Genomic DNA, 27,582 nt, shown 5'->3' with positions numbered 1-27,582 from the left:
AAAAAATAATTGTAATATGTTTAACTCAAATCATAATTTTGTTTATATATATAATAATTATTTAATTTAAATGATAGTCATATAAGAATTTATGAAATTAATTCAATTAATTTATATTATTTAAAAATTAGAATAATTTTCAAATTTTATGTGATTATTTTTTGAATTAATATTATTATAATTAAGATTCAATTTGTATATAAGATAAATTTAATATTTAATGGGATTTTTATTAAAATTTTAAAAATAATTTTTTTATAATTTTATAAATATAAGATAGATTTAACATTTAATGGGATTTCTATTATGAAAATTTTAAAAATAATTTTTTTATAATTTCATAAATATTTTTAATTTAAAGTACTTTTAAAAATAAAATTGATTTTTTCTCTTTGTATGTACAGCGCATAACTATATGATATATAAGATGTTAATTAAATACATTTTTATTATTTTTTGTTTTAAAAACTACAATGTATCTTAATCTTTAATTAAGATAATTTAAAAAATATAAATATTTCATTTTTTGTTTTCTGAGATATATACTTTATTCAAGGAAAATATGAAATTTATTTAGTTGAAAATTTAAAAAAACGAATTAAAATGACTTGTTGAATATACTGTGCATTGCTTATAAGTTGGTACTTGGAAAAATATAGAGCTTAGCAAGATAAATCAATCTATACAAATATAATCGTATCATTTACTTTCTTATAAATTCACATCTATTAACTATCGCCAATAATATATATTACATTTAATAGTTTATCATCTGCACTCTTCAAGTGTCAACTTATTAGAAACGGATAGTATGTATCAATTTTCGCAAAAGAATGATGTGAGAAGTATAATATGTAACGGCATTTGAATATCTTCTTGTTGCAGTTTCATTATTTTGGTATATTCTTGTATATTAAGAAAAAAAATGTATTTTTAGTATTGATAAATATAGATTTTATTAAGCATTCAATTTTTCTCTTTCTTCAACGAAATCGAAATTATAGCTTATTCCAATTGCATGACTTACTTTGTAATTGTTTTGATACAAGATATTGCATGATAGCAATTATGATTTAAATCCTGTAACTTTTTTTTAACATGTATTTGTTTTTATTTGTTTGTTTGTTTTTATTTGTAATTTTATATTAAAATTTAATTTCAGTTTCAATGTTGATATTGTCAATATTATTCTGAGTCGATTCGATAATATTGAATATAACAATAAAATAACTTTAGTATTTTTGAGAAATAAAAAATGCGTTAATATTAGATTTATTCTGTATCTTCTTTATAATATATAAAATTATGAGTGTATAAATTAAACATATCAATATATGAATATTTTTTTCGTATATAAATATGTAAGAATAAATATGGCTGCTTCTATTATCAGAACATATATTCAATCTAGGTATTTTGTATTTTTTTTGATGTTATGAATTATAAATAACTTGTTTTTTTATTTATAAAATTATATAATATTTAATAAATATATTTGCATATAATGTTTATTCCTATTGTGTATTTATTATACACAAGTCATAAACATAACCTTTATAATATTATTCTTAAACATTCAATATTATAATATATATGTATATATATATTATAATATATGTATATATATATATATATATATGTATATAATTTATATATGTTTACATACACAAATATGTAACATATATAAATATGTTACATACATAAATACACAATTCCTATTGTGTATTTATTATACACAAGTCATAAACATAACCTTTATAATATTATTCTTAAACATTCAATATTATATTTATTATTATATTATTATATTAATATATTTATATATGTTTACATATATATTAATAATATTATGTATTTAATATATTTTATTATTATTAAATATTTAAAATTTTAATTTATATATAAAATTATACTTTTATATATATTATATACTTTTTCTAAATATAATCTATTTACAGTTTATCAAAACAAGTAATAGAAATTATATGGCGGGAACAAAATATAAATAGTACTATACAAACCATGAATGTATTACATATTCATCATCATTATCATGTTACACCAGTTTTTACTAAACAAAGAAAACTTAAAGAAGAAACAGAACTAGTATGATTTTGATTTAATATAATTTATAAATATATTAAAATGTACGTATGTATGTATATTTATAATTCAAATTATTTTCAGAATCTGAAAACAATATTTAATGAAGACAAATTAAATAATTTAATAGATAAAGAATTTAAAAATAAATCATTACCAATAATAGAAATATGGGAAAACATGACAGTTAAAGAATTAGCAGATTCTGCCAAAAGGGATATTAATGATGTTTTAGATGTTCTTTATTTTATAAATAAAAAATTTCCATATGAAAAAAATAGTATTTTAACGAATATGCCTTTATTAACTAATGTAGTAAAATATCTTGGTGGGAAACACAAATTCATATCAAAAAAAATTAAAGAAACTAATATGGAATATAAAGATATTACTAAACGGTAGTATGAATTAATATGATTATTATATAATAAAAAAATAGATATATAAATAAGAAAACAAAAATCAATATACACAGCTTAAAAAATTAATATTTAAAGTTATAATTTTTAAGTTTAAAGTTATAATTTTTAAAATTATAATTTTTTATCTTCACTAAAGTGGATGACTTATTTAGTTGAGGAAATATTGTGCTAAATATTAAGATATCAAATATATGTACAAAAGAAAGACAAATATATAAAAACTTCTAACTAGGAAAAAAAGAAATGATAAGATAATCCATTATTTTTATGCAATATATCAATTTTCAAAATGAATAAGTTATTCACTTTAAAAAATAAATAAAAAATAAAAAACTTTTTTCTTTATTTGACTAGTTTGACTTTCTAAAATTTGAATTCTTTTTTATCCTTTTTTACTACACAACAATTTTTAATCATTTTAATTAAATATACTATATAATATGTTTAATTTTATATAGGCCTCTACCAAATGAATCTCAATTAATAAAACGACATCCAATTGTAACAATAATGGGGCATGTTGATCATGGTAAAACTACTTTACTTGATGCATTACGAAATACATCAATTGCAAAATCTGAATTTGGTGGTATTACACAATGCATTGGTGCTTTCGATGGTTGGTATTGAATTAATTATCTTTAAACATTTATTTTCAAATTTCATTATTATATAGAATGCTCTCTATTTACAGTATTTAGTAGGATGGATCTGTTTATAAAAAATCAGAAATGAAAAATCTTAGAATGTCTTTAAATAAGACTTCATTTTCAAGAAAATCAATTATGAAAATTATGAAAATTATGAAATCAAATATAAACATAATATATAATAATAATAATTTAGATAATAATCTAATTGATGTATATTTTTCTTTATATTTATTTTTATAGTATAATGTTATGATTTATTACTGATTATCGTATCTATTATTACTTGTTTATTATTGATATAAATTTATAATATTTTTTATAATATTAAATAATATAGTTATATTATTAATATAATATATATTATTATATTTAACTATTATATAATATTTAAATAAAATATTATTATTAATATTAATATATATATATATATATATATATATAATAATTTTATAATAATATGTATTATAATTTTAGTATAATAGTTCATTTAAATATTTTAGAATTAAATGTACAAATTCTTTATATATTTTCAAAATCAAATGTTAAAAATAATAATATTAAATAAACCTTATTAAAAAAAATATATTTCTTTCTATTATTTATTTTCTTTTTTTTTTATAAAGAATCATATCCTGTTCTATTATTACAAAATTAAATTTTAATTCAATTAAATTTTAAAATTTTAAAATGTCATTGAAGTAATAAATAGTAATAAAATATATTAAATTATATAAAAAAAAGTAGGAATTAGCATAAAAATATATTTTTATATTTTTAATAAAATTATACTTAAATTATTAATATTTGAATTTTAGTAACATTGGAATCTGGAGAACGAGTAACATTTTTAGATACGCCTGGACATGCTGCTTTCATTTCTATGCGACATAGAGGCGCGCATATAACAGATATTATAGTATTAGTTGTAGCAGCTGATGATGGTGTTAAAGAACAAACTTTGCAAAGTATAGAAATGGCAAAAGATGCCAAGGTTCCAATTATTGTGGCTATTAATAAAATCGATAAACCTAATATTGACATTGTAATGTTTTAAAGTTTCAAATATTTTAAATTAAAGATAAAAAATTGAGAAACATAAATCTACAATTTTTTTTATTCTTTCAGATTAAAGTCCAACATGAACTAGCAAAACATGGGATTGTAATTGAAGAACTTGGTGGTGAAATACAATGTGTTAAAATATCTGCTTTAAAAGGAATTAATTTACGAGAATTAACAGAAGCTATAATTGTACAAGCTGAATTAATGGATTTAAAAGGAGATCTTGAAGGTTTAGTGGAAGGTGTTATTATTGAATGTAGTAATCATATTGGACGAGGAAAATTAGTGACAGCTTTAATCCAACGTGGTACTTTAAGAAAAGGATGTTTATTAGGTAAAATGTATTGCATTAATTTTTATAAAATTAAATTGATTAAAGTAATTTTCATTAATTGTTTCTTTTTTAAAAATAGTATCTGGAATAGCATCTGCAAAAGTAAGAGGTATGTTTAATGATTCCGGTAATCCTATCTTAGAAGCTAAACCATCAGAAGCAGTACAAATTATAGGATGGAAAGAATTACCTGATGTTGGAGATGAAATATTAGAAGTAGAAAATGATAAAATACTACAGGAAGTTATAAAATTTAGACAAAAACAACGTGCTGAAATTTTAGCTAAGAAACATAAAGCAGCTGCCGATCAAAAATTAGAAAAACATCTCATGGTAAATTTATATTTTATAAAAATAATTTATGAAAATAAAATTTATATGTTTTTATAATTACAGGAGTATAAGAAGATGTTAAAAATAAAAAGATTATTTGGAAAAGATAGAGAAATAATGAAAAAGGTGAAAGAAAAGGTAACCGAAGAAAAGAAAAAACATAAAATTGAAAATTTTACTCCTGCAATTAATATTATTGTAAAAGGTGATATGGCAGGAAGTGTTGAAGCATTATTAGATATTTTTGATACATATACATATGATACAATATGCCACTTAAACATTGTTCATTATGATATAGGATCTATTACGCAATCGGACATAGAATTAGCCGATACATTTAAAGGTAACATTTTAAAAGAATATCCTAAATACATATCATTATTATTATAAATACAGGAATCATTATTTATCTTTTTAGCAATTATTTATGGATTTAATGTAAATGCAACTAAACAGATAAAAGATGAGGCTAACAAAAGAGGCATATCTCTTCGATTTTATAACATTGTATATAAACTTATTGATAATATTAAAGAAGAAATTTATAATATTTTGCCTGAAGTTGATGTTGAAGAGATATTAGGTAATAACATAATAATAATATAAATATAACATATAAATTATATAATATATATATAATTATATAATTATATAATTTATATATAATTATATAAATTATAAATAATAATAATAATTTCTCATTCTTTTCAAATATAGGAGAAGCAAAAGTATTGCAAAATTTTATTATAAAAGATAAAAACAAAAAAGTAAATGTTGCAGGTTGCCATTGTATTAAAGGTATTCTTTTAAAATCTGGATTATATCATGTAATAAGAGGAAATGAAAATATTTATTCAGGTAATAACAAAAAAATTAAAAAATATGTTAATTATTATTGTTATTAGTTTGAAAATAAAAATTATATTATTATTTATTATTCTTTATTTTTCATTTCATTTTATTTTTTATTGAATTAATACTAATATTGAATAAAAACTATATATTTTGTATATTTTTATTAAAGAATTAATAATCATAATATTTAAAAACTATAGGAAAATTAGTATCAATGAGATATTTAAAGGAAGAAGTGTCATCGATAGAAACAAATTATGAATGTGGTCTTAGATTTGAAGATCCAATGATATCATTTCAACCTGGAGATACTATCATTTGTATCAATATAAAAAAACAGAAAAAAAAAATTGAATGGGATCCTGGATTTTAATTTAGTATTGTTGTATTTATATATGGACAATATAAAATAAATAATTACAAAATATTAGATTGTCTTCTACTTTATTAATGAGAAATTAAATTATTTGTATAAAATGCATTTTTACAAAATGTAAGTACAAATTTCTTTATTATTGTTTTGTGATGCGATATTTTAGTTTTCATACTTCATCATTTTTTGAATCAAATTTTTGTTCTTTTTTTGAAACAGATATAGGCAAATTTTATTATGAGTTGTCACATTATTTGTAGTCAATTATTCGTAAATTAATTTTAAAAGTTATAATGTTTTATAATGTTTTAAATACATAAAATCATGTTATTTTAAATATTTCAAAATTTTAAATTTCGATACAAATTTCAATAGTAATTTTTCTAAAATATCTTATCTAGAAATAAGAATATATAATTATGAACAGTGTTAAGAAGCATAAGTTTCTCGAAGACGACGTTGAATATGATGGTATGCAGTCAAAACACCGCGTTTTTTTTTCTGTAAACGACACGGAGCTGGTTCTTGATTAGTTTTTATAATTTTTGTATCTAAAGGCTCAATAGGAGTGTTAGTATCTGGATGCACAAAAAATGCAATGGAATGACGACCTCGACCACAGTGTTCTGGTACAACAACTCTGTGTCTTAATGCTTGTAATTGATTGTTTGTCCAATTTGCTAATATATCGCCAGTTTTCACCAAAATAGCGCCTGGAAGATGACCAACTCTTCCCCATCGTTCTCCATATGGAGACTGTATTTCTAGACCACCTTCGCAATCCTAAAAATAATTAGATTATTAAAAATTATTTTTAATTTTATAAAAGTTATTTTTATTATATTATAATATATATTTTAATCAATTAAAAAAATTTAAATAAAAAATATATATAAGTTAAATTTAAGCAAAAATATCCATATAAGTTATATTCTCTAAATATGAATTTCGTAAAAATTTGTCTTAGATTTTTTTTAATTATGAAATTATCTTTTAGAAAAATAATTTGCTAATATCTGAAGATGGAAATATTTTGAAAAGAATATAGTTTATGCTAAATATAATCATAGTTATATTCATTTTATTATTAAATTTTATAAATTTTTTTACCTGTGCTAATAAAGTGAAAGTTCCATAATCACAATGAGCGCCACAACGAGCCAATCCTGGTGCCGGTGCACCAAGAGGAGGGTAGTAAAGAAGACGAAGAGTTGATTCGTTTCCAGATTCCAGCATGCGCGAATGCTTCGAGAGCAGGAAATCGGGGGATTGCTCTAGGCCCACGGCCAGAGCCTATAAGGTATAGATCACATACATTGGCCCCTATTTTTATTTTATAGTACCTAATGGCTGTAAAGCAACCGAAGAAACCAATCATGTTAGTTTGTTTATTGGACAGATTGGTTTATAAGGTTACTTACAGTTAAAGAAATTCATTTTTGTTAAATAATCTATAAAGAATTTCGAATTGTTATCAATTTCGAATAAATATTAATAAAGAAAAAAAAAAAGAAGTATATTTAGAACTGTTTTAAATGTTGCATAATTTAATATGCAATATTGTATAATTTAATGATACTAAATAATAATCAAATAAATTTGATTAATTTCATAAAAATTCTTTTTCTTAAAAATTTTTGAATTAAAAAGCTTAAATTCTTTATCCAAATAAATGAAAAATCCATTTTTAGTTAAATACTTTGATAAAAAGATTGAATATAAATATTTTATTGCTTTTCATTGAAATTAATAAAGAATAATATAAAATATTAATCTTGTAAGTTAGATTCGAAAATATTATTTATATATATGTATATAGATTAAAAAATTAAAATTAATAACAATTTAAAAAGTGATATTACAGTTAAAAGCATAGCAGACAGTTGTTTAAAATCTCGAGCGAGTTCGTTGACTGCTAATCTGAAACCAGGCACTTCTTCATCCGGAAGAGTTCCTCCGCATCCAATCACATTGAAAACATGTCGAGCTTCTTTTTCATCAGTATATCTATATAATAAAGATCGGTAAAAAAAACAATAATTTTAAATAATATTATTTAATAAAATCAAAAGAAAATAATTTAAAATCAATTAATATTTTTAATAATTGTAAAAATCTTACTTTGACGGTCCTGGCTTCACGTATCCGTAATTGCCCATAGGATTACGCTCATATTTAGTTCGAACATCTTCTGAAAGTTCACAGAATGCATCGAAAGCTCTATACGCTGCCTTCATCTATAAAAATACATAATAACTGTAGATTTTATAAAAAAATTTAAATGATTAGTGATTAAAATATAGAAATAATTATATATTACAATTATATTTCATTAAATTTCATCAAGCATTATGTAATTAAAATTTTTATATCAGAAACCTTGCCAGGTAATCCTTGAGATATCGATAAAAATGATGACGTCGAATTTTTCATCACAGTGATGCGTGCTATTTTTGTTATCACAACCAGCTGAATTGCGGAATTGTAAAATATACATATCATCTTATTGACTGTGAAAGATATTCATAATATATATTCAAATGATAAAGGAAAATATATGAAAAATATAAGATAAAAAATGACATTTTGTTATAAAAGTTGAAAGAAGATTGCATAGAAAAATCCAAGAATAGTAATATTTTTTTAATAAAATTATTACGATACAATATACAATATTTTAAATTTTATACATCAAAATTATAAAAAATAATACATATTTTTTTTATTCAATATTTTATTTGATAAGAATTGATAAAAAAATATAGTAATTTTTAATATATATTGAATGGAATTATATTATTAGTTTGATTTCTTTTCGTTTCTTTTAGAAAACTATATCTATTGAATTCTAATGATTCTATTTCAAATATTGTTAAGAATTTTAATGGATGTGCATCATATGTGTGTTAAAAAAGATAATTAATAAAAAAAAAGTAAAAAATAAATTATAAATAATTTATTAAGGAATGATAACTATTTGAAATTGATTTAAATAAAAATAGAAACAAAATAAAAATAAAAATAGAAAACTTAAAAAAAAAAATTCATTCACAAATCATTCCAGATATTTGTTCTTTTTAAATTAATCAATAATCGGGGAAGTAAAATGCATGCATCAAATGAATTAAATAAATTAAATCTAGACATAGAGATAAAGGATATAAATATATGAACCTATTTGTAATAGATCATATGCATTATTTTTTTTCGAATAAATTATCTCGTAAAAATATAATATACCGATCACGATAATTTTTCTTGAGGATAAGAAATCTCGTCAACTAGCAAAGTTATCACGTAAGATCCACTTATTGTTTTATCGTCTGTTTTATGATTCTTAAAAATTTGTCATGAAAACATTGCGAAATCTTTATTAATACAGGTTGAACCGAAAGTTGCAAAACTATTAATAAGATCATAATAATCTTCTTTTTCATTATGAAGTTTATCAAATGAAAATATTTTTCAATTAATTTTAAAAAATAATATCATATAAATCTTCTTCACTTGGCAAAGATGGACTCTTTCTATGATTGTCTGTTAACATATAGATATGCAGTTTTATTGCTTGAGATTTGATGATATTAAATTGCTCTTATTGGTTATAAAATTGAAAAATTTCATAAAATTATTCAATTTCTAAAAATTTCTAAAAATTTCTAAAAATTTATTTTAAAATAAAGAACTGTAAAAATGTAGAGAAAGGACAAAGAATTAAATATTTTTGAGAAAGTTCAAAATATAAATATCTGCAAATGATTTTTTTAAAGATATGAACAATTAATTATTATTATAAATAAATTATAAGTAATTTATGATTTTTTAATCATTCTGTATATAATTTAACGAATGATAGAAAATTATTTTTTAATTTCATCTTTTCTCTTTTCTTTGAAATTGCAAGTTTTATACACTTTTTCTTCAATAATGGTTTTTGTTGTAAGTACTTCGCCTTGACTTCTTTTATTCTGGTTCTATGAGAGTAATTTTGTAAGTTAACCGAGGACATGAGTTTCGTTACAAGGTAAAATCTCATCGAGCGTGTAATGCGATCGAAAATACGAAAAAAGAATTTGTATGACTATCAAAATTTTATTTAATAAATTTGTAATTAGTAGTTGATAAGTACACATACCACACAATTATTTATTTATTTAATAAAATTATTATTAATAACAATAATTATTAATTGAATCGATTTAAATTATTAATGGACGAATTTGTATATTCCAATTATATTATAATATAATATTAACGTATTAATAAAATTATTATGATAATGATGAATTATTTATGATAAAATTCCTAGAATTTATCAAGTTAAATACTTTTTTGAAACTTAAATTAGTATCGAACTGAATGGTTGAGTATAAAATAGTGGGACGAAATTTATTTTATAGAATTAAGTAGTTGATATCCTAGCTAGATATATGGCTATAGAGGTCTGGTTATCGAAATGAATCAAGTATCCGAAATTTGAGTCGAGCACTTTTCTTACTTAAAATGAATCAAGTGCTTGAGACGCGAGTCGAGTAAACTTTCGGAACTTAATTACTTGTGTAAGTACTTTGCAATAGCGAGTAACTTGAATATTTGAATATTGATTCAAGATCTTTATTTCAAATTTAATTGTAATTTAGATACAAAAATTTAAAATAATTTAGAAACAATGTTTAATTTTTAAATATATTATATTAATTGTAATATATCTGTATCTATAAATATAATTGTATAAATATATTAATTGTAATAATATTATAGATAATTATAGAAGAGACGGTTAAAAATTATGCGAAATCAATATGGATGAAAATACGTACCTTGCATTCTGGAATACCATGGTTGACAAGCAAGGCTAATCCTTTCTCGGACAGCGCCCTTACCAGTTTCGAAGACACTTGTTTCACGACACCCTTCTGAGGACATCTCTCAGTCCCTAGAGGAATAAAGCGGAAAGAATAAGAGAAAAAACGGAGAAAAAGAAATGAAAAGAAAAGAGAAAAGAAGAGGAAATACAAGTATATATTTAGGGATTTCCATATACGTTGTTCTTATTAAAGATGATCATCATTGATTGAAGTTATTGCTTGAAGTTATTGAGTATTTTCAAATTTTCAATTTATTTTTTACGTTTTTTTACATCATTCTAATAAACTTTTTAAATAAAAATTGAATTTTTTATAACTATTTTTGTCAAAATAAGAAATTAAATTATTCAATTTAATCATCCAGTCTCCAAAATTCAAATTTCAAATAGATTCAAATAGATATTCAAATTTGTGTTCTTGTTTCAAAATGTTTAATATTTTTTTCTTCTAAAACAATAGTATTTTCGTACCATGATAAATACGTACGATAATACTACTAAAGAAGTCATTCTCCTTACCCCGTTACCGTACTTATCGATCATTTCTTTCATTCATGGATTGCTACTCATTGATAGACACGCGGTTATCGGCATGCAGAATGCAAAAAGATGAAAACACTTTTCCTCTTAGGAAATTTATTCTTAGAATTACGCTAACAAAAAGCGATAATGTCTTAATGTAAATTTTTTTTTGTGATACGTGGCGCGGATAGATTGTTCCTTTAACAAATTATTATTTTTAATTAATAAATTATATATATATTTATAAATTATAAGAATCCATTGATGAATAAGTTTTGACGATCAAGTTTTTAATTTTAGAATTAATTTGAAATTTTCGGCATTTTAAAGTTAATATATAAAGCTTAAAATTTTTTATATTTATTTGAATGATGAAATTTTACGTTACTTTTCTTTGTTTAGTTTATAAAGGATTTTTCAAAATCTTTAAACATTTTTTTAAAATTCAAACGTTATTAAATTTTATTTATTGATTCATATAACTTTTTTTTTTATTTTGAATTGAGAATCTTTTACTTATATTATTTATCTACATTTTTTATCTTCTTATTTTTGTATCTCTTTCAAAAAAATGCATAATTGCTTGTTTATGAAATATTAATATATATATATATATATATATATTACACGAAATATAAAGCATGAAATCATGCAATTGTTTAATAAGAGATTTATTACATTTTTATTCTCTGATAGAGTTATGAATTTCATCAAAATATTTATCAAAACATACATTTTTACGCATGATTTTCAGCTGTGAGAATGATTTAAATGGTCACGGTGATAATTAACTCCACGACAATTATTTATAGAGATCAAATTCCTTGATGACGTATTATAATCCGGTTGTATTATATTGACGAATAACAACGGGAATCGCTTGAAAACGTGTGGATAATACGATCTTTACTGTGACACGACTTCTCCAAACCATTTTTAATCGAATAAAAAGAAACTATGCAGAAATAACAAACTCGTGATTTAAAATTCCATATTTATATTTTAACACTTGTGTCTAAGTATAATCATTTTATAATGATATTCTAACGTTTTTAAAATGTAGAATATTGGATTTAGATTTAGAGCTTTTCAAATTATTTCTCTATTAGAATTTTAAAAAGTTTTTTTTTAAAAAAAAAAAACATTATTTTTGTATCTCGAAAAAGTTACAAATAAAATAAATTTTTTTAATTCGAAAATATTTATTTAAAATTCTTTTAAAAAAAGTTGGAAAGTTTTATCTTATAAAAGTATATCTTATCGTCAGAAACAATTATGCTATTATCTATCGTCAGAAACAATTATGCTATTAAACTCTTTATAAATTTTGCTTGTGAATGTAAATTTTGCTTTGTTTATTCATCTAGTTTTTACGCTAGAAAAAATTAAAATTATTTAAGAATTTAAAAAAGATTTTTTTTAATTATAAATTTAACAAATCGTAAACTTTAATGGTAAGACAGATTTTTCCGATTCTCTTTGATTAAAAACGTTAAAAAAAAAAAAAAAAAATGGCGACTTGAAGCAAGAGGCGAAGTTCATGTCTTGATCTCATTTTTCGCAAGATACCGATAAGAAACGTTATCACGATTCACGCACGATGCGCTCACCGATAGATCTTGTTTCAACGCCACGCGGCAACGACGATTGCTTTCTCGGGGCTTCTTCGTTCGTGAGAACGTGATTTCATTTCGTGACACGAGAGATCGTGTAAAAATCCACAGCATGAACACGTTTCCTCTTACACAAAGGTATACGTATACGTATTCCTCATCAATGTCAACAAATTTTGCGCCAGGTGATCGTAATTGGAATAATTGGCAATCAAATCGATTTCTATCTTTATCGCTTGATAACTGATACAATGGAAAGCTCTGCACTGTCTCTCCTTAATTAAAATGTCCCGATCTTAACAATTCGAAACATTTGAAATGAATTTTATTATTGATTTTTTGTTTACAAAAACAAAAAAAAAATTAGCGTTTACAAGTACAAAATATATATGACATATTTCTAAATTGGCATAAAAGAATGAAAAATCTGTCGAACTTCAAATATATCCACATAATTCGAAAAATAATAAAATAACGGATAAGATATTTTAACTTAAAAGAGGGGAATATATTTTTGAAACGTATTATATTATATTGTATGAATTAATTTTTTCACGCATTAATTGATAAACGTTTTTTGAAATCATTTTCATTTGTGAATATTTATAAAATTATCTATTGTTCTATTTTTTTATCCATTCCAGAAAATTGAAAAATTTATAAATATTATAAGTTTTAATATAAAATCGGCCCAGTTCACATTTCAAGTGTCCCAATGCCTGTATTTCGCATATAGTTTGCTATTTCTGTGACAACTCGACAGACAGAAAAAGAAAAGAAAAAGTAGACGAGAAGGGAGAGACGAGAAAATAGATCTGTTTCTTCTTTGAGTTTCTATGTCTTTCTGGTTATCACTGAATACACTAGATTACATTGTGCAAAAATCAAAAATAGGAAGAATTTTTTTTCATAAAATTCTCGCATCATGTTATCAGTTTTATTTCCTTGTAATTTCGTTTCATGGAAAAATAATATGAAATCGTTTGAATATTTCAGGGAAACGTAATTACTGGAAAAAATTGTTTGACTAAACAAACTGAAGACCGCGTCGTTAAAGATTTAACAATATAATGATGAAATTGTTGGAAATTTTTCTACGTATTAATTAATTAATTTTCGTATTAAAAATGTTAATAATTTATTTTTATTAATAATTTCCAACGTGATACGATATTAAATTAAATTTTCTCGATATGAAACATATTGAAAAAAAATAATTGATCGTTTATTTAAAGATTATTCAAATAACTTCATTAATCTCAAAAGGATCAAGTTGTTATTATTTTTCATTTTTTGAATAATTATTATTTAAGCCTCTGCGAATGATATGAAATTTTGAAAATCTCTTCGTATATTTCATGTGTTTTAAGATTCTTTGATCGACGTTCCTTATCGAAACTTTATCTGTTATCGCAGAAGAAAGTCAATTTAATTTGTGTGACATTTTACTCAACTAAATACAATTCTATATCATTTTGAATATGTTTGTCACGAGAATTAAACTATTTTATTACAATTTAAGTTTTTGGAAATTATAGAAAGATTACATATTTGAGACTTCGAAGATTGTTGTTCCTCTCTTTTACTTATATACTTAAAAATAATTGAAATCAACGAGACAGATATTAAGAAAATAATATTACAATTAACATATTTATAATTCTCTGCATGTCTATTAACATATATATATATATATATATATATAATTAAAAGCAACTTTTAAAAGTGCTTTATTTTTTATTTTTTTAATTAATTTTTACTCAAAAATGAAGTGAATAATCTTCGCTGTTATTCGCGAACATATGTTTCACAAGATTTTCTATCTTTCAAAGTATTTTTATCCATCGATTGCAAAGAATTGTGCAATTTTTATTTTTCGCTACTTAATATGTAGTTAAAATTTAATCATTCCTATTTATCAAATATCTTGAGAAATCGTTTCTTTGTTCTTCAAATATTCTTCGAAGTTAAATATCTGTAAAAAGATAATATACAAAGGACAATATAAATTTCGAAAATTTCTTTACAGTGGTAACTGTAAGAAATGATAAAAAACTGTAATCCTTGATAAAAAATAATACGAGGATAACGATCAGGAAAAATTTGCATTCGATTTATCTTGGTTGCTTTCCGTGAAATAGTTCGACAAACATCCAGGTAGGATACTAACCGACTGAACAGGTCAATCTCCGTTAAAATTGGCTTTAACGGTACTTTTACGAGTTACCATTATTAAATTTTTAAAACTGTATATCAATTAGCGTGTTACAAAGTAATCTTATTATGATCGTTGAATTTTTATTTATTTTTTTTTAACTGAAGAAATTATTTATATATATAATATTTTAATATTTTATTTAATAAAACTTGAATTATGTACTTTCCATAATTTCATAAAGATTAGATATACAGTTAATTTCAAAAGTTCAATCTCTTGAATATACTTAGTTTTTATGTACAATTCTTTATCATATATTTTATTTTTGTTTTAAACTATTGTAGACTATTAGAATATAGAATAAAATAATAAATATATTATATATCAAAAATTGATATAGAATTTTATAAAATATATCAAATATCCAATGTGAAATACTATGTGATCAACTATGTATTATTTACACATTTTTTTTAGCAAATTAAAATTGATTTGTTTTTTAAATAATTGGTTAAAATTTGATAAATTTGATAAATGCTCGATATAAAAAATCAAGTGACAATAAAGAAATAAATAATTGGCATAAATGTCACAGATTGTTGTATCGTATGTTTCACATAGGAGATTAGATTAGGTTAGGTTCAAAAAAAAAAAAAAAAAAAAAAATCATTTCGACAGCTAATTTCTATCAACGATCTGATTTATTATAACGCTCATGTCTGTTCTATTTAATTTCTCATTTTTCATTCTATTATAATAGAAAATATCTTGAAGAATATATATATATATATTTTTTTTTTCGTGAAATCTTTTGTTTCATAAGATTGAGATTTATCGACGGAGTAAGATGATTGGTTAAAATATTAAACAAAGAAATGAAATAGAAGGTGCGACATAAATTGCTGATAAGATTAAGTTGAATAATCGTTTTTTTTTCTTTTCTCCACTTTTTTATTTCTTTTATTTCATTTTATTGTTATTTTATCAATTTTTATTCTTTATTTTTATTTTTTCTTCGTTATTTTTTTTATGAAATAAAACAAAACGCTAAAAAATTTTCTCCGATCGTTTCTGAAAGAAATTTATACAGGAAAAGTTTCACTATCGAACACCGAATGAAAACAGAAGGTAAATGCGAAATAAGATGATCCGATTACATTCAAAAAGTGTTAATTGCTTTTGATGAATAAAAAATGAGCAGTAACATCGCAATGAATTTGTTTCTCCATGTAAAAAACGACGATGTCTAGTCGATCATTTTCGATATTTTTCTTCTTTAAGCGTATTCGTGATTCATTTCTTATGCAATACGGAGAGTTGGCGGAGTTAAAGGACCGTGGTTATAAAATTTTCACTTTTCGATATAATACCTTATAATTTAAAATAAATAACTTTGTTGTAACTTTTGTTTATTATAAAGTAATTTCAAAAAAATTATTTTTATTTAAAATTTTTTCAATTAAAAATTTTGTTTTTCTTTAAAAAAAAAACTTTTAAATATTTTAAAAAAGAATTAATAAAAAATTTCCGTGTATTTAAATTATATCGTGTATAATTACCACACATTCGATCGCAATGGAAACCACAGAGAATGTTATCGGAACTTTCCACATTCTTTTTGCCTCATTATTCCTACGAGTGATCAAAAAAGAAATTGTCTACTCTGATATTTTAATCATTATTATAAAATACAACAAAAGTTCCGATACAACAGACACGATTTTAATCCGGAAAAGTAAGCCTATGGAGACAGTGTGACTAAGCTCGTATCAATTAGCTATGCCGAGAAAATTCACGTGAAACTCTGAATGGCAACGGTTTCCGTGAACATTAGCGCTGACGGAGGCGAAGGTCTTTCGTCACATGCCATCGTAAATCGTCCCTTCCCTCTTCTAAGCATCTGATCGTGTGTAATCGCTGTGCAGTAAATCAGCCGTTGGAAATCTATTGCAAATATCTATACTTGAGTTTTTTTCTCATCATGTTGATCCTGGATTCTTGTATCTCGAGACGCCGCGCTGTGCATTCATTGTTCACGTGAAGACATACGAAACGCAAACGAATAATTCGAACAGTTGGTGCCAAGCGCAAAAAAAAAAAAAAAAAAAAAAAAAAGAATGTCGTTGAAATAGTCGTTTCGCGAACCTTCGAGTATAAATTACCATTCCATCGTGACCACGACACGCTGACTTATCGAGACGTGGTCTGGGTAATTTACGAGTTGACTGGAAAATCTATTGTCCACTTTGGTGATTTGTTTTATCTTATAATGAAATCAAATATTAGAATGACAAATATTATAAAAAAAAAAAAAAAAAAAGAAATGTTCCTAATCTATTAACTAGTAATATTTAATTTACAATTTTTTCTCCCTTCTTTTTTTTCAATCAATTTACAGTATTAAATCTGGCTTTTTAAATATTATGGTTATGAAAGAAAATTTTATTACTTTGTTTAATATTTTTTTATTTCTACTTTTTTTTTTTTGATAATATTTATTATTTTACTTAGATCTTAATTTTTAAAAAATTGATGTGTTAAATGTGTTAAATGTGATATATAATGTTAAATGTGATAAATTCTTAAATTTTTCTTAAATTATGGAAATTTTATTATATTCCTGGATTATAAGATATTTATTATCTCTAACTTGTAACTTGAATAATATTTAAATAAATTTTATTTGCATTTAATTTCGTAATTAAATTATATGATTTTTATTAATCATTTATTTTAAATTATTAAATATATTTTAAAGATTAATATAATATATTATAATTATAATTTTATACGATTTGTAAGAAATTTTGTAAAAAAATTTTGTAAAAAAATTTTGTAAAAATTTTATTTAAAAATTCTACTTGCTTTCAATAATTGCAATAAAGATTGTTAGGTATAAATTGTTTTATCGTATATAAAAATAAACGTAAAAAAATATAGCGAATAGAATGTGCTTGATAGTATTCGTATCATGACGTTCAAAATGAATGGTATTAGTAAGCATGAACTTATCAGTTAGGTGGACTGCAAAATTGTCTTTATCTATTGAGAATACGAATACACAATTCTTTTAAACAGTGACAGACGAGATATTAAAAGACATCTTTACTTGGTAACAATATATAGTGTGTATATATATATATATATATATATATATATATATATATATTCGTTTTACAAGGCGAAAGTATCGGTGAGACTGCCGGTACCAGGAGAAACTAGTGAAAATTTTCTCCTAGTCATGTGTGCACCCTAGAAATTGTTTTAAAATAATATTTGATTAATGATGGATCGAATAGAAATAAAATACCATAAAATTCAATTTAAAAAATTATGAAATTTTATATTTTACCTATATAATACATGTATACAATGTTTTAAAGTTAAGATGCTATCGATGATTTTTTAATATTATTACTATTAATAGAATATTATATATTCCTATATTGTTTTTTATAATGATGAAGCGAATTCTTATGTTGATCTTATGTTGTACTATGTAAATTATAGAAGATAATTAATTATATAAGAATAATCTTTTTTTTCTAGGTCGGTATTTCAGAATATATAACACGAAGTCCTAATAAGATATCAACTCTAGTCTGTATCTCGTCTATGATACGATTACCGTGTGAAAAGAAAAACAAATTACGTACGTTTTAAGCGCTGTATGACGTCGACTGATAACTCCACTTTTCATCAGGTTTCTCCTGAATATAAAATCTTATTTTGTAAAAATTTTTTTTCTTTGTGTTCTTTTTAATATTTTATTTTCTTTTAGATTTTATAAAAATATCTTAGATATCCATCACAAAAAACGATTGTTATGTTGAGAAACAGCAGATTATTTTGATAATGAAATAATACTTCAAAAAATGAGAAATTCAATGCAGAAAATTTTCTTTTAATAAAATATTATATATGTAGAATTATGTAGAATTAATAAATAAAGATTTACGTAATTGAGAAAATCATATTGATCATGTATTATATATTAACAAAAAATCGTAAAAAACTATGATATTATTATAAAAAAATTAAAACATTTGTTGCAATATGATGCAATAAAAGATTGTATATTTTTTTTTATAAAAATATTTAATGTATTAAAATATTAATTAAAAAGAGAAAAAATAAATATCAAAATTAATTTTCTCTCATTAAATAAAATTATATTATAATTTTACTTATTATTAGAAAGTTAAATGCGTAACAGATGCGTATAAAGTAAGACTGAATAGTAATAGAATAGGAAGCAGAAATTGCTTTCAATTAAATTGTAACCATACCAAACCAACTTTCAGGTAACACGAATATTGGTTACAGTTTAAAGCGTACGATCGCAACGACGAAAGTGAATTCAATGATAATGATCTACATTATTCATTCGTTAATATTTTAACCGTATACGAATAAATAAGTATATAATAAGTAATAATTGGTGCCAGCATACAGCACGTTTTTTTCCACTTAGCAACTATTATTTCACAGGTGGATCTGGCACAATACCAATAAAAATTTCCGTTCCATCACTTCTTTAGGACATTATCGTCCTAAATGTAAATTTGTATCTAGAAAACATGATATTAGACCATTCAAATATTTTTTTTAGAACAACTGTTTTCTTATTATGAGTCGGCCATCTTGCCGATTTCTAGTTAATTATTTTATGAATCGATGCTTGCTTGAATATATTTGATTCAAATAAAGAATTAAGCTATATTTTACTTCTATGTTAAATATATATTAAAATGTTTCTTTTTCCTTTCTATAAATTATATATCTAGCAGTTTTTTAATTTTCTAATATACATCATATATATGTTAATTGTATCAAAATTTTATTTTGATTTTATTTTTATTTTTAAAAGAAATAAATTGGTTAATTTTTATAAAATTAATAATTGATTAAGTTTAACAAAGCATTATAAACAAAGTCAAAATATGATGAACTAACAATTATGACGATCTTTTTATAAATCAGATGAAAAAAGATTTTTTTATTGTTTCGAATTAAAAATTTGCTTTTGATCAACATTTATTAATAATATTTTAGAACCTTACTATTTATATATATTTGAAATTTATATATTATTAAATAAGTATCATCTATAGTTTTTTAATATTGTTTCTTTTATTATTTTTTTAAACTATAACTTATTAATATATATATATTAATAATATATAGATATGAGATATATATTATCTCAATTGTTTTTAATATGCATTGTTGTTTCATAAAAATAAATACATTGCAATTATGAAAGGTATAAATTATTTAAATATTTTTTTAACAAAATGTTAAATATTCAATTTATCTTAACGATTTGTTTATTCATTGAGATTGAAAGCAAACAAAATTTATCATTTGTAAAATTTTCCGTTAATATTACATTCTTCTTATAAAAATATTACGATTCAAAAACCATCTTTTAATTAAAGAATTAAAATGAATTAAATATAATTCGAAATTGAATTAAATATGAAAATGTTGACACTTCTCTTGATTTGATTATTATTATCTTTATTATATATTTTTTATTGATATATTTATTTGCAAAATAATGCGTTAATGTATTCAAAATATTCGGTTTTTTTGAAAAAAAATAAATGTTTGTAAGTTGTGCCACTTTAAAAAGAAGAGATGTGATATGTTGGAAACAATTGCTACGTTCAATACAGAAATATATGTTTTTTTTATGTTATTATTTTTCAGTGGTTGGAACACATGATTAAAGTAACCGTCGACCTTGTTTACGCTCCATTCTCTGTTTTCTGCTTGAAAGTACATATATAACAATTTAACACGCGCAATTGACGATTTCAATTCTTTTCAGAGCTTTTGCTTAAGAAAGATAACCCAATTTCTCTAATTTTTTCTACATTCCTTTCCCTTTCTATTTGACTGTATCTTCCGTTACACAAGTATATATACAGTTAGTTATGTCTCTTTATTTTTTGTTTCTTATTTTGTCGTTAATTATTTATTTCCTCTTTCGAGTTTTTTCAATCTTTATTCTATTTATTGCACACTTTATGATAGTGACATTTATTACATGCCTAATTTTAATTTAATTAGAATAAAATTTTTTTTTGGTAATTTTAATTTTATTAGCATTGAAATTTTTTTATACACTGGTTATACTATCGGTCATTCGTCTCGCATCACTTCCGCTTGCCATTGTTCGTCACAATTGATTCTTGGAAAACTTGACTGTATTTTCTAATTTATATTCACAAAACAATTTAAATACGAGATGCATCATAAAAAATAATTTATTTATAGATGGCAACTATTTTTTTTGCTAACAAAAACATAATTAACATGAACTAATGAGCAAACTTTAATCGATACTCAAACTTCGATCGATAATCCAAGTAAAAATTTACGTGATTCTAATCAACGTCATTTGATTGCATGTTCATGGTAAATAATATTTGCGCAAGTACGAATTTTGCAACTTATTGCCTACGTATTTTCTCCGGATACTAAACGATCTTTCGCCATAATCTCGTCGCTTTGTGCATGCCGTGATTGATGTCGTGTGAAAGACGTTAATGTGAAAACTTCGGAAGTATTTGTTGGAACGGAGAATGTGATTAGATAAAAAAAAAGAAAGGAAGAAAAATTTTGTACGAATAAATGAATTTGTGTTATTATTTATGTTTGCAATATTCTTATTGTTAATATGTATGTATAGATTTTAAGAAAAAAAGATTTATATATTTCATCAACAAAATTGAGGAATTTATGGTAATGTTTCTAGTTCATTACCGGAGGGATTTTCTAGTAATTTTATTCTAGTAATTTGTGTATCGCATATGCGCAATATATATTTGTTTGATTTATTATTTCTTTTTTTTTTTTTTGTTAAACTTGATTGCTATTTTCCTTTCTCTTTTTTTTTTACGATTACCTCAAACAGAAAAAGTTTAAAAGTATTCATCATTGAACTATGGACTAACAAACAGGATGGCGGCATTTCAGTGGGAAGGTTTTGAAACACGCGTCACGCTGTTTTTCCCGTTACGGACGCGAACACTATCGACCGAATTCTTTCATGATGATTGGCACGGAACAATTAAAAGCTTGCTGGACTTGTTTCAGTGTGAAATGTTATATATACGATGTTTTATAGATCAACTGATCGTGAATTAATGAAGGATCATAGGATTCAACATTATTTAATAGCGGTTTCATTAAATTTATTATTTATAATGGAGAAGAATCTAAAATTATATTTAACAATATTTATCAATCTTAAATTATTTATTTTTTTATATATTTGTATTGATATCATATATATGTCATAATATCATGAGAAGATTATTAAATAAAAATAATTATATATCGTTGATGAATAATCAGAAAATCATGAAAAATGAATAGCAATTGATCGATATAATTATTGAATCAATTTTCCTACAGTTCGTAGAATGCATTTAATAATTAATTTTAATGATATTTCGTAACGAACAAATAAAAAATTTACATTACTGAAGGTCTATTCTTGGGTTTGCGCGTAAGCATCCGCTTATTCGCGCCGTTGCATATCGTGGCCACGGGGGACAGGCACGTGTAATGTGCGCACATGTAAAAGAAAAAAAGCGCAGCGCTCATCTACATCAGTATATATACGCATATGCGCGATGTGGACAAACAGTTTCTATTCAGAATATAGCCAAACAATGCGAAAAGTGAATGGAATCACATAACTTTGTGATTCACGATCATGCAAGATATGTATAACATAACTCATATACATGATACAGTTCATATTGGAACATTTAGTTTTGTTTCTAATTAACATTGTAATATAATATATAATACACGTGTCCCTCAATTTAATATATGTTAATGTAAGCGTCAAAAAAAGGACATGTTTTATCATTGAAAAATCTTGTCAAGGACGAAATTATTTTCAGACTATAAAATTATTTTTAAGATTTTTGTTTGTAGAAACTTTATATTAATGAATAAAAAGATCAAATTAATCAACAATTATAATTTGGAAGTAAGAAATAAAAACTTATAACAGAATCCAGATTACACAATTAAAGACAAATATTGACCAAAAACATCTTGAAAGGAAGCGTTTTAAAGAAGGTTGAAAAATCGCGATAAGTCATGTGACGGTTACTGATGCTAACTGTAATGACGATAATTAGTTATGGCTGCCTTCGTGTGATGAAAGTAAAATTGGGAACGCCAATTGAAATAAGAAGCGTAGAACAAAGAAGCAATGTCATGCATCCAATTATAAGCAGGGACGATTGTATGCATTGATAAAAATTTTCTCGCGATTGCAATTGAGGTTAAGTACGTAGTACAGATTTTGCGCAATTGTTATTCAATGGCAGTTTCTTTGGAAAACACGTTCTAAGCATTGTTCAACAAGTTCTAATCCAATAGGAACCATATATATATATATATATACACCTGACATAAAGAAATCAATGATGACTAAGGATGTATATATCAGAAATTTTAATTGACTTTACTCACATTATTTACATAATCGATGACTAATGTTATCGTTGCAATAATATTTCCGTATTGATTGTGATTTTAACATTTTTGAACGATACCATGTCTCTTTAAGACGATGCTAATATACTAATAATACTGTACGCGAATACGCGAGTCGTTGGCCTATCATCCAGCATCGAATATATATGTGTGGATAAAAACGAAAGAAACGGTTGAATTGAACCGAAATGAATATGTAGAGAAAAATGAAACGAGAAACGATGGAACATTTCATAATGAGTTGAAACGTTGCTATTTTTTCATCTAAATATATGATCAATATGTTTTATTAAAGTTATACGAGAATTCATATATTTTTATACTGATCAACGATCAATATCTGCAATTGATAATTATATAACTTTAAAGATTTCACGTTATATAAAAATCAATTAAACATTAAAAATAATATTTTCGTTATAATGTTAAGTATTGTTTAAAATATTTTAAAGAATCTAATCACAATGAATAATTGTAATTCTAATAATGTCAATATTGTATTTGTCAATAGAATCGTTGCACAAGTGCCAATGTGGTTTATCAATATTAGCAACTGAATGAATTGTTTGAACACCCGAGCTGCTATTGAACTGTTTGACTATTCGTTTTCAATTCTCGAGTATAAAGGAATCAAAACATTATAAAGAAATAATAACAATTCGATTACAGATGATACGAAATGATTTATAAATAATAAAGAATATCTTTTGTATCTAAATTATTAAAGCTATATAAATAAAGTTTATTTCTTTCTATTTATTGTACTTATAATCAATTAAACAGATAAAAGCAAAAAAAAAAAAAATTAATTCGATTGATATCACAATCGATTTAATTTATTTATTATATATGTCATTATTATAACATTACAATATATTTAAATATTACTTTTATATTTAAATGAATTTCCTATAATATTCAAAATATAATAGTAAAAAAACGAAATTAAAAATAGAAAATTTTTTCCAGATAATAAATGATATATAAAGAATTATAAAAAATATTCTTAATATTATAATGAATTTTTGTTGTAAAAATAACTATGAATAGGTACGTTACAGAACACCCTATATGAATCGAGGAGGGCGCCAAGGGAGGGGCCCTTCTTTGTGAGACGGGCTCTGACCTCAACGGATCGTTGGGCCCGAGGTAGGTGCCTCTGACTGTGAACAGCCAAGCTGTTTCTGTTGGTTTGCTTGTCTGTCTGGCCAGTTGCCTGGCCTCGTTGCCAAGCAACCGTAAAAGCGTCACCCTCTGAAACTTTAAAATTCCTTATACCGAATTCTCCAAACAACACTCGCGCACAACACGATCACGTTTTCCACGTGATAAAACAGTTGGTTTAAAAATACATACGAAAGGCCAACGATTTTGTATCCTGCCAGTATATATTTAGAAAAGTACACGTATATATAGAATATCATTCGGTACGAAATCGACTGTTACAATAGAAGTATAGTGTAGATTGTTTCTTTGTGTTGGTATTTAAAAAACTTGTTCTCTCTGGTTAGAAAAAAAAGAATATCAACGTTTACTTTTTATATTTTATAGTCAATTCTTTTTCTTTAGATGTACAATCGAGTGATCGATGATCGATATAACCATGAACTTTCGCGTGAAGTCATCATATCGAATGGAACGGTCAGTCATTAAGAACGTTAGGATATCGTGTATATATCTCGTCGCGTATTGCCACGTGCCCGTGCATCGCGGTTAATTTTAAGCTATGTCAATTTTGTAATACAGTTAATTTCGTCAAGTTGACCTATGATATTAAATGCGACATCTTACGATTTGTGACATCTTTTTCTTTTTTTCCTTTGCACTTCACAATTTAATTCACAGCGTCGATTACTCGGTAATATTCAACGATTTATACAAATTTTGAATAAAATAGTGAAAACTTACCCATATGAGCGAGGTCGATGATCGGGATTTCACACTTGCTCAGAAGAGTCTCACAGGTTTGGGTTACAATCGGAGCACTCGTGCAGCAGCTCATCTTGCTTGTGGCTAGTTACTCGTCGAAATGAGATTTCTATTGCTGTCTTTGTCTATCTTCTTTCTCGGTTTTTCCTTCTTCGTTACACAGACTTCGGCTGCTCTCGCAATTTCGTATCTTGTCCCCGATCTTTCTGTTCCGTTCACTCGATTGCTTCTTTTTCGCGCGTGTTGTTTTTTCGTATTATTTCTCCTTCTTTTTCTCGATCTTTGTCGTTTACGTTCGATCAAATAGCACCAGTATGGACGGAAAATATATGGCTTGAGGTTGTAATGCTTGTGCACACTGCCATTTACCACGTGCGAACTCACCCACCTAATACAACCACGATTCCGAATTCACTAAAATATCCAAAAAAAAATCATACTATCACTGCACACCAATAGAGATTCTTCGTTTAAGTTACAGCTGAATATACATTCTTCAACGAGAAGACGAAAGGAAAACTTGCAGACCTTACAATGGCGTTACCGGTTTTTTCTAAGAGGAAAGGACACAACTAGATATGATGTCACGGCAACCCTAACGGTAGCCGTAAGAGACGAGTTTATTGTGGGGCTGGTGATGCGGCAGGTAAACGTATACGTGACTGTGAACTGGTGGGCACATGCTATGATATCGACAGAATGGCGATTATTAACAAAGATTGCAACAAGTACGATGTCTACTGACACGCAAACGCTTCTCGACTGAACTAAGTGAACTAAGCGAACGCGCGCTTGGTAATCCGAATGAACCCGAAGGGGACGAAGACTCACGAACATTAGTAGTGGGGACCGAAATCCAATGCACGAATGTTTACGAAATTTACCGATCACATGTATGAGAAAGAGTGGGGAGCGTTAGTAATTTCGCGCGCTTATATGAAGAAGAAACGAATAAAATTAAGATTTTTGACTTTTATTCGAATATTTATAATGTTATTTACATCTTAATGTCGTAAAATACATATATTTTGATACTTTCATTTACATTAGGAAGTATTATTATTTTGCATGTAGATTATATTTCAAATATTAAGATTTAGAATAAAAGAATATTATCCAATGCATTTCAGAAATGATAAACTCGATTTAATTTTTTATCGCAGAAATGCGAAAACAATATTAGTTCTGAGAATGTTTATGTGTAACGATTTCAGATTGATTTCAAAAATTTCAAAAATCGATACGATTCTCCGTAGCGATAGCGATAACTATACATTTACATTATTCATAGTCTAACCGTACACTTATATAATATTGCCTACGTCTTACCAAACTATAGCTTATGTTAAATACTACATCTGTAAAATCTGCGAGACAGAACTTTACAAACCTGCGACAAGTCGTTTCGATAAAGATACGAAGGAATATCTTGCCTTATATGCAACTTAAGTTATCAATGCGTCTTCCACAGTGCTTTGAGTCGTACTGCACTCCAGTGGACGATCTTGAATTACTAAACGGAAGATTTGTCGATCCCCACTACGAACGCGGTTTTCCCTCGCTAACTTCTCTGATCATTATAATTTGTGTTTCATTATTATCAAAGACGCTTATAAGTTAGCCTTGTCTTAGCGTCACTTCCACACCTTTATCACATGTCATGTTTTTTTGCGTTTCTTTTCAGGTGTTTCTTTCCACGGAAAAAAAATCTCATCTCTCCTCTCCAATTCCCTCGAGCCTTCGAATATTCTTCAAAGTTAAGCTTTTACCTGCAAGATTAAGTCTCTCTCTTACAATATTTGCCAGCTGTTCCTCCAAGAAACGAT

General features: G+C 24.6%; 2 protein-coding genes across 7 annotated transcripts; one reads left to right on the top strand and one right to left on the bottom strand.

Moving 5' to 3' along the window:
- The first annotated feature begins 697 nt into the window (after window positions 1–697).
- LOC122714708 (translation initiation factor IF-2, mitochondrial) lies at window positions 698–6,195 on the top strand. 3 transcript variants are annotated; one of them, XM_043936307.1, is made up of 11 exons: window positions 698–809; window positions 1,959–2,106; window positions 2,188–2,501; window positions 2,984–3,144; window positions 3,994–4,220; window positions 4,304–4,574; window positions 4,654–4,907; window positions 4,971–5,253; window positions 5,329–5,493; window positions 5,628–5,768; window positions 5,966–6,195. In XM_043936307.1, exons 2-11 carry the CDS (start codon window positions 2,023–2,025, stop codon window positions 6,136–6,138), a joined length of 2,073 nt encoding a protein of 690 aa, XP_043792242.1. In that variant the 5' UTR covers window positions 698–809; window positions 1,959–2,022; the 3' UTR covers window positions 6,139–6,195. The 3 variants fall into 3 exon arrangements, with proteins under 3 accessions (XP_043792242.1, XP_043792241.1, XP_043792239.1); XM_043936306.1 differs by having other exon boundaries at window positions 764–898; XM_043936304.1 differs by lacking the exon at window positions 698–809 and adding an exon at window positions 1,245–1,411.
- On the bottom strand, window positions 6,193–27,285 carry LOC122714709 (proline hydroxylase buaE). 4 transcript variants are annotated; one of them, XM_043936309.1, is made up of 8 exons: window positions 27,147–27,285; window positions 25,736–26,170; window positions 24,887–25,087; window positions 10,959–11,074; window positions 8,260–8,375; window positions 8,001–8,145; window positions 7,249–7,431; window positions 6,193–6,921 (listed from the first exon to the last, which is right to left on the bottom strand). In XM_043936309.1, exons 2-8 carry the CDS (start codon window positions 25,827–25,829, stop codon window positions 6,568–6,570), a joined length of 1,209 nt encoding a protein of 402 aa, XP_043792244.1. In that variant the 5' UTR covers window positions 25,830–26,170; window positions 27,147–27,285; the 3' UTR covers window positions 6,193–6,567. The 4 variants fall into 4 exon arrangements, with proteins under 4 accessions (XP_043792244.1, XP_043792243.1, XP_043792245.1 ...); XM_043936308.1 differs by lacking the exon at window positions 27,147–27,285 and having other exon boundaries at window positions 25,736–26,549; XM_043936310.1 differs by lacking the exon at window positions 27,147–27,285 and having other exon boundaries at window positions 24,887–25,081; window positions 25,736–26,549.
- Between the last annotated feature and the right edge of the window lie 297 nt (window positions 27,286–27,582).

Source organism: Apis laboriosa, unplaced genomic scaffold (genome assembly GCF_014066325.1).
Source record: "Apis laboriosa isolate Shangri-la unplaced genomic scaffold, ASM1406632v1 scaffold34_cov151, whole genome shotgun sequence".
Taxonomy (NCBI): domain Eukaryota; kingdom Metazoa; phylum Arthropoda; class Insecta; order Hymenoptera; family Apidae; genus Apis; species Apis laboriosa.
The sequence above is the reverse complement of the archived record's forward strand: the minus strand, read 5'-3'. Positions and strand labels throughout refer to the sequence as shown.

Coding starts and splice junctions, on each gene's coding strand:
- LOC122714708 (XM_043936304.1), top strand. CDS start 1,335: ATGAATATTTTTTTCGTATATAAATATGTAAGAATAAATATGGCTGCT. Junction 2,502..2,983: donor TATAAAGATATTACTAAACG/GTAGTATGAATT, acceptor AATTTTATATAG/GCCTCTACCAAATGAATCTC. Junction 4,221..4,303: donor ATAAACCTAATATTGACATT/GTAATGTTTTAA, acceptor TTATTCTTTCAG/ATTAAAGTCCAACATGAACT.
- LOC122714709 (XM_043936309.1), bottom strand. CDS start 25,829: ATGAGCTGCTGCACGAGTGCTCCGATTGTAACCCAAACCTGTGAGACT. Junction 7,432..8,000: donor TGTCTGCTATGCTTTTAACT/GTAATATCACTT, acceptor TATACCTTATAG/GCTCTGGCCGTGGGCCTAGA. Junction 6,922..7,248: donor CTTTCACTTTATTAGCACAG/GTAAAAAAATTT, acceptor AATTATTTTTAG/GATTGCGAAGGTGGTCTAGA.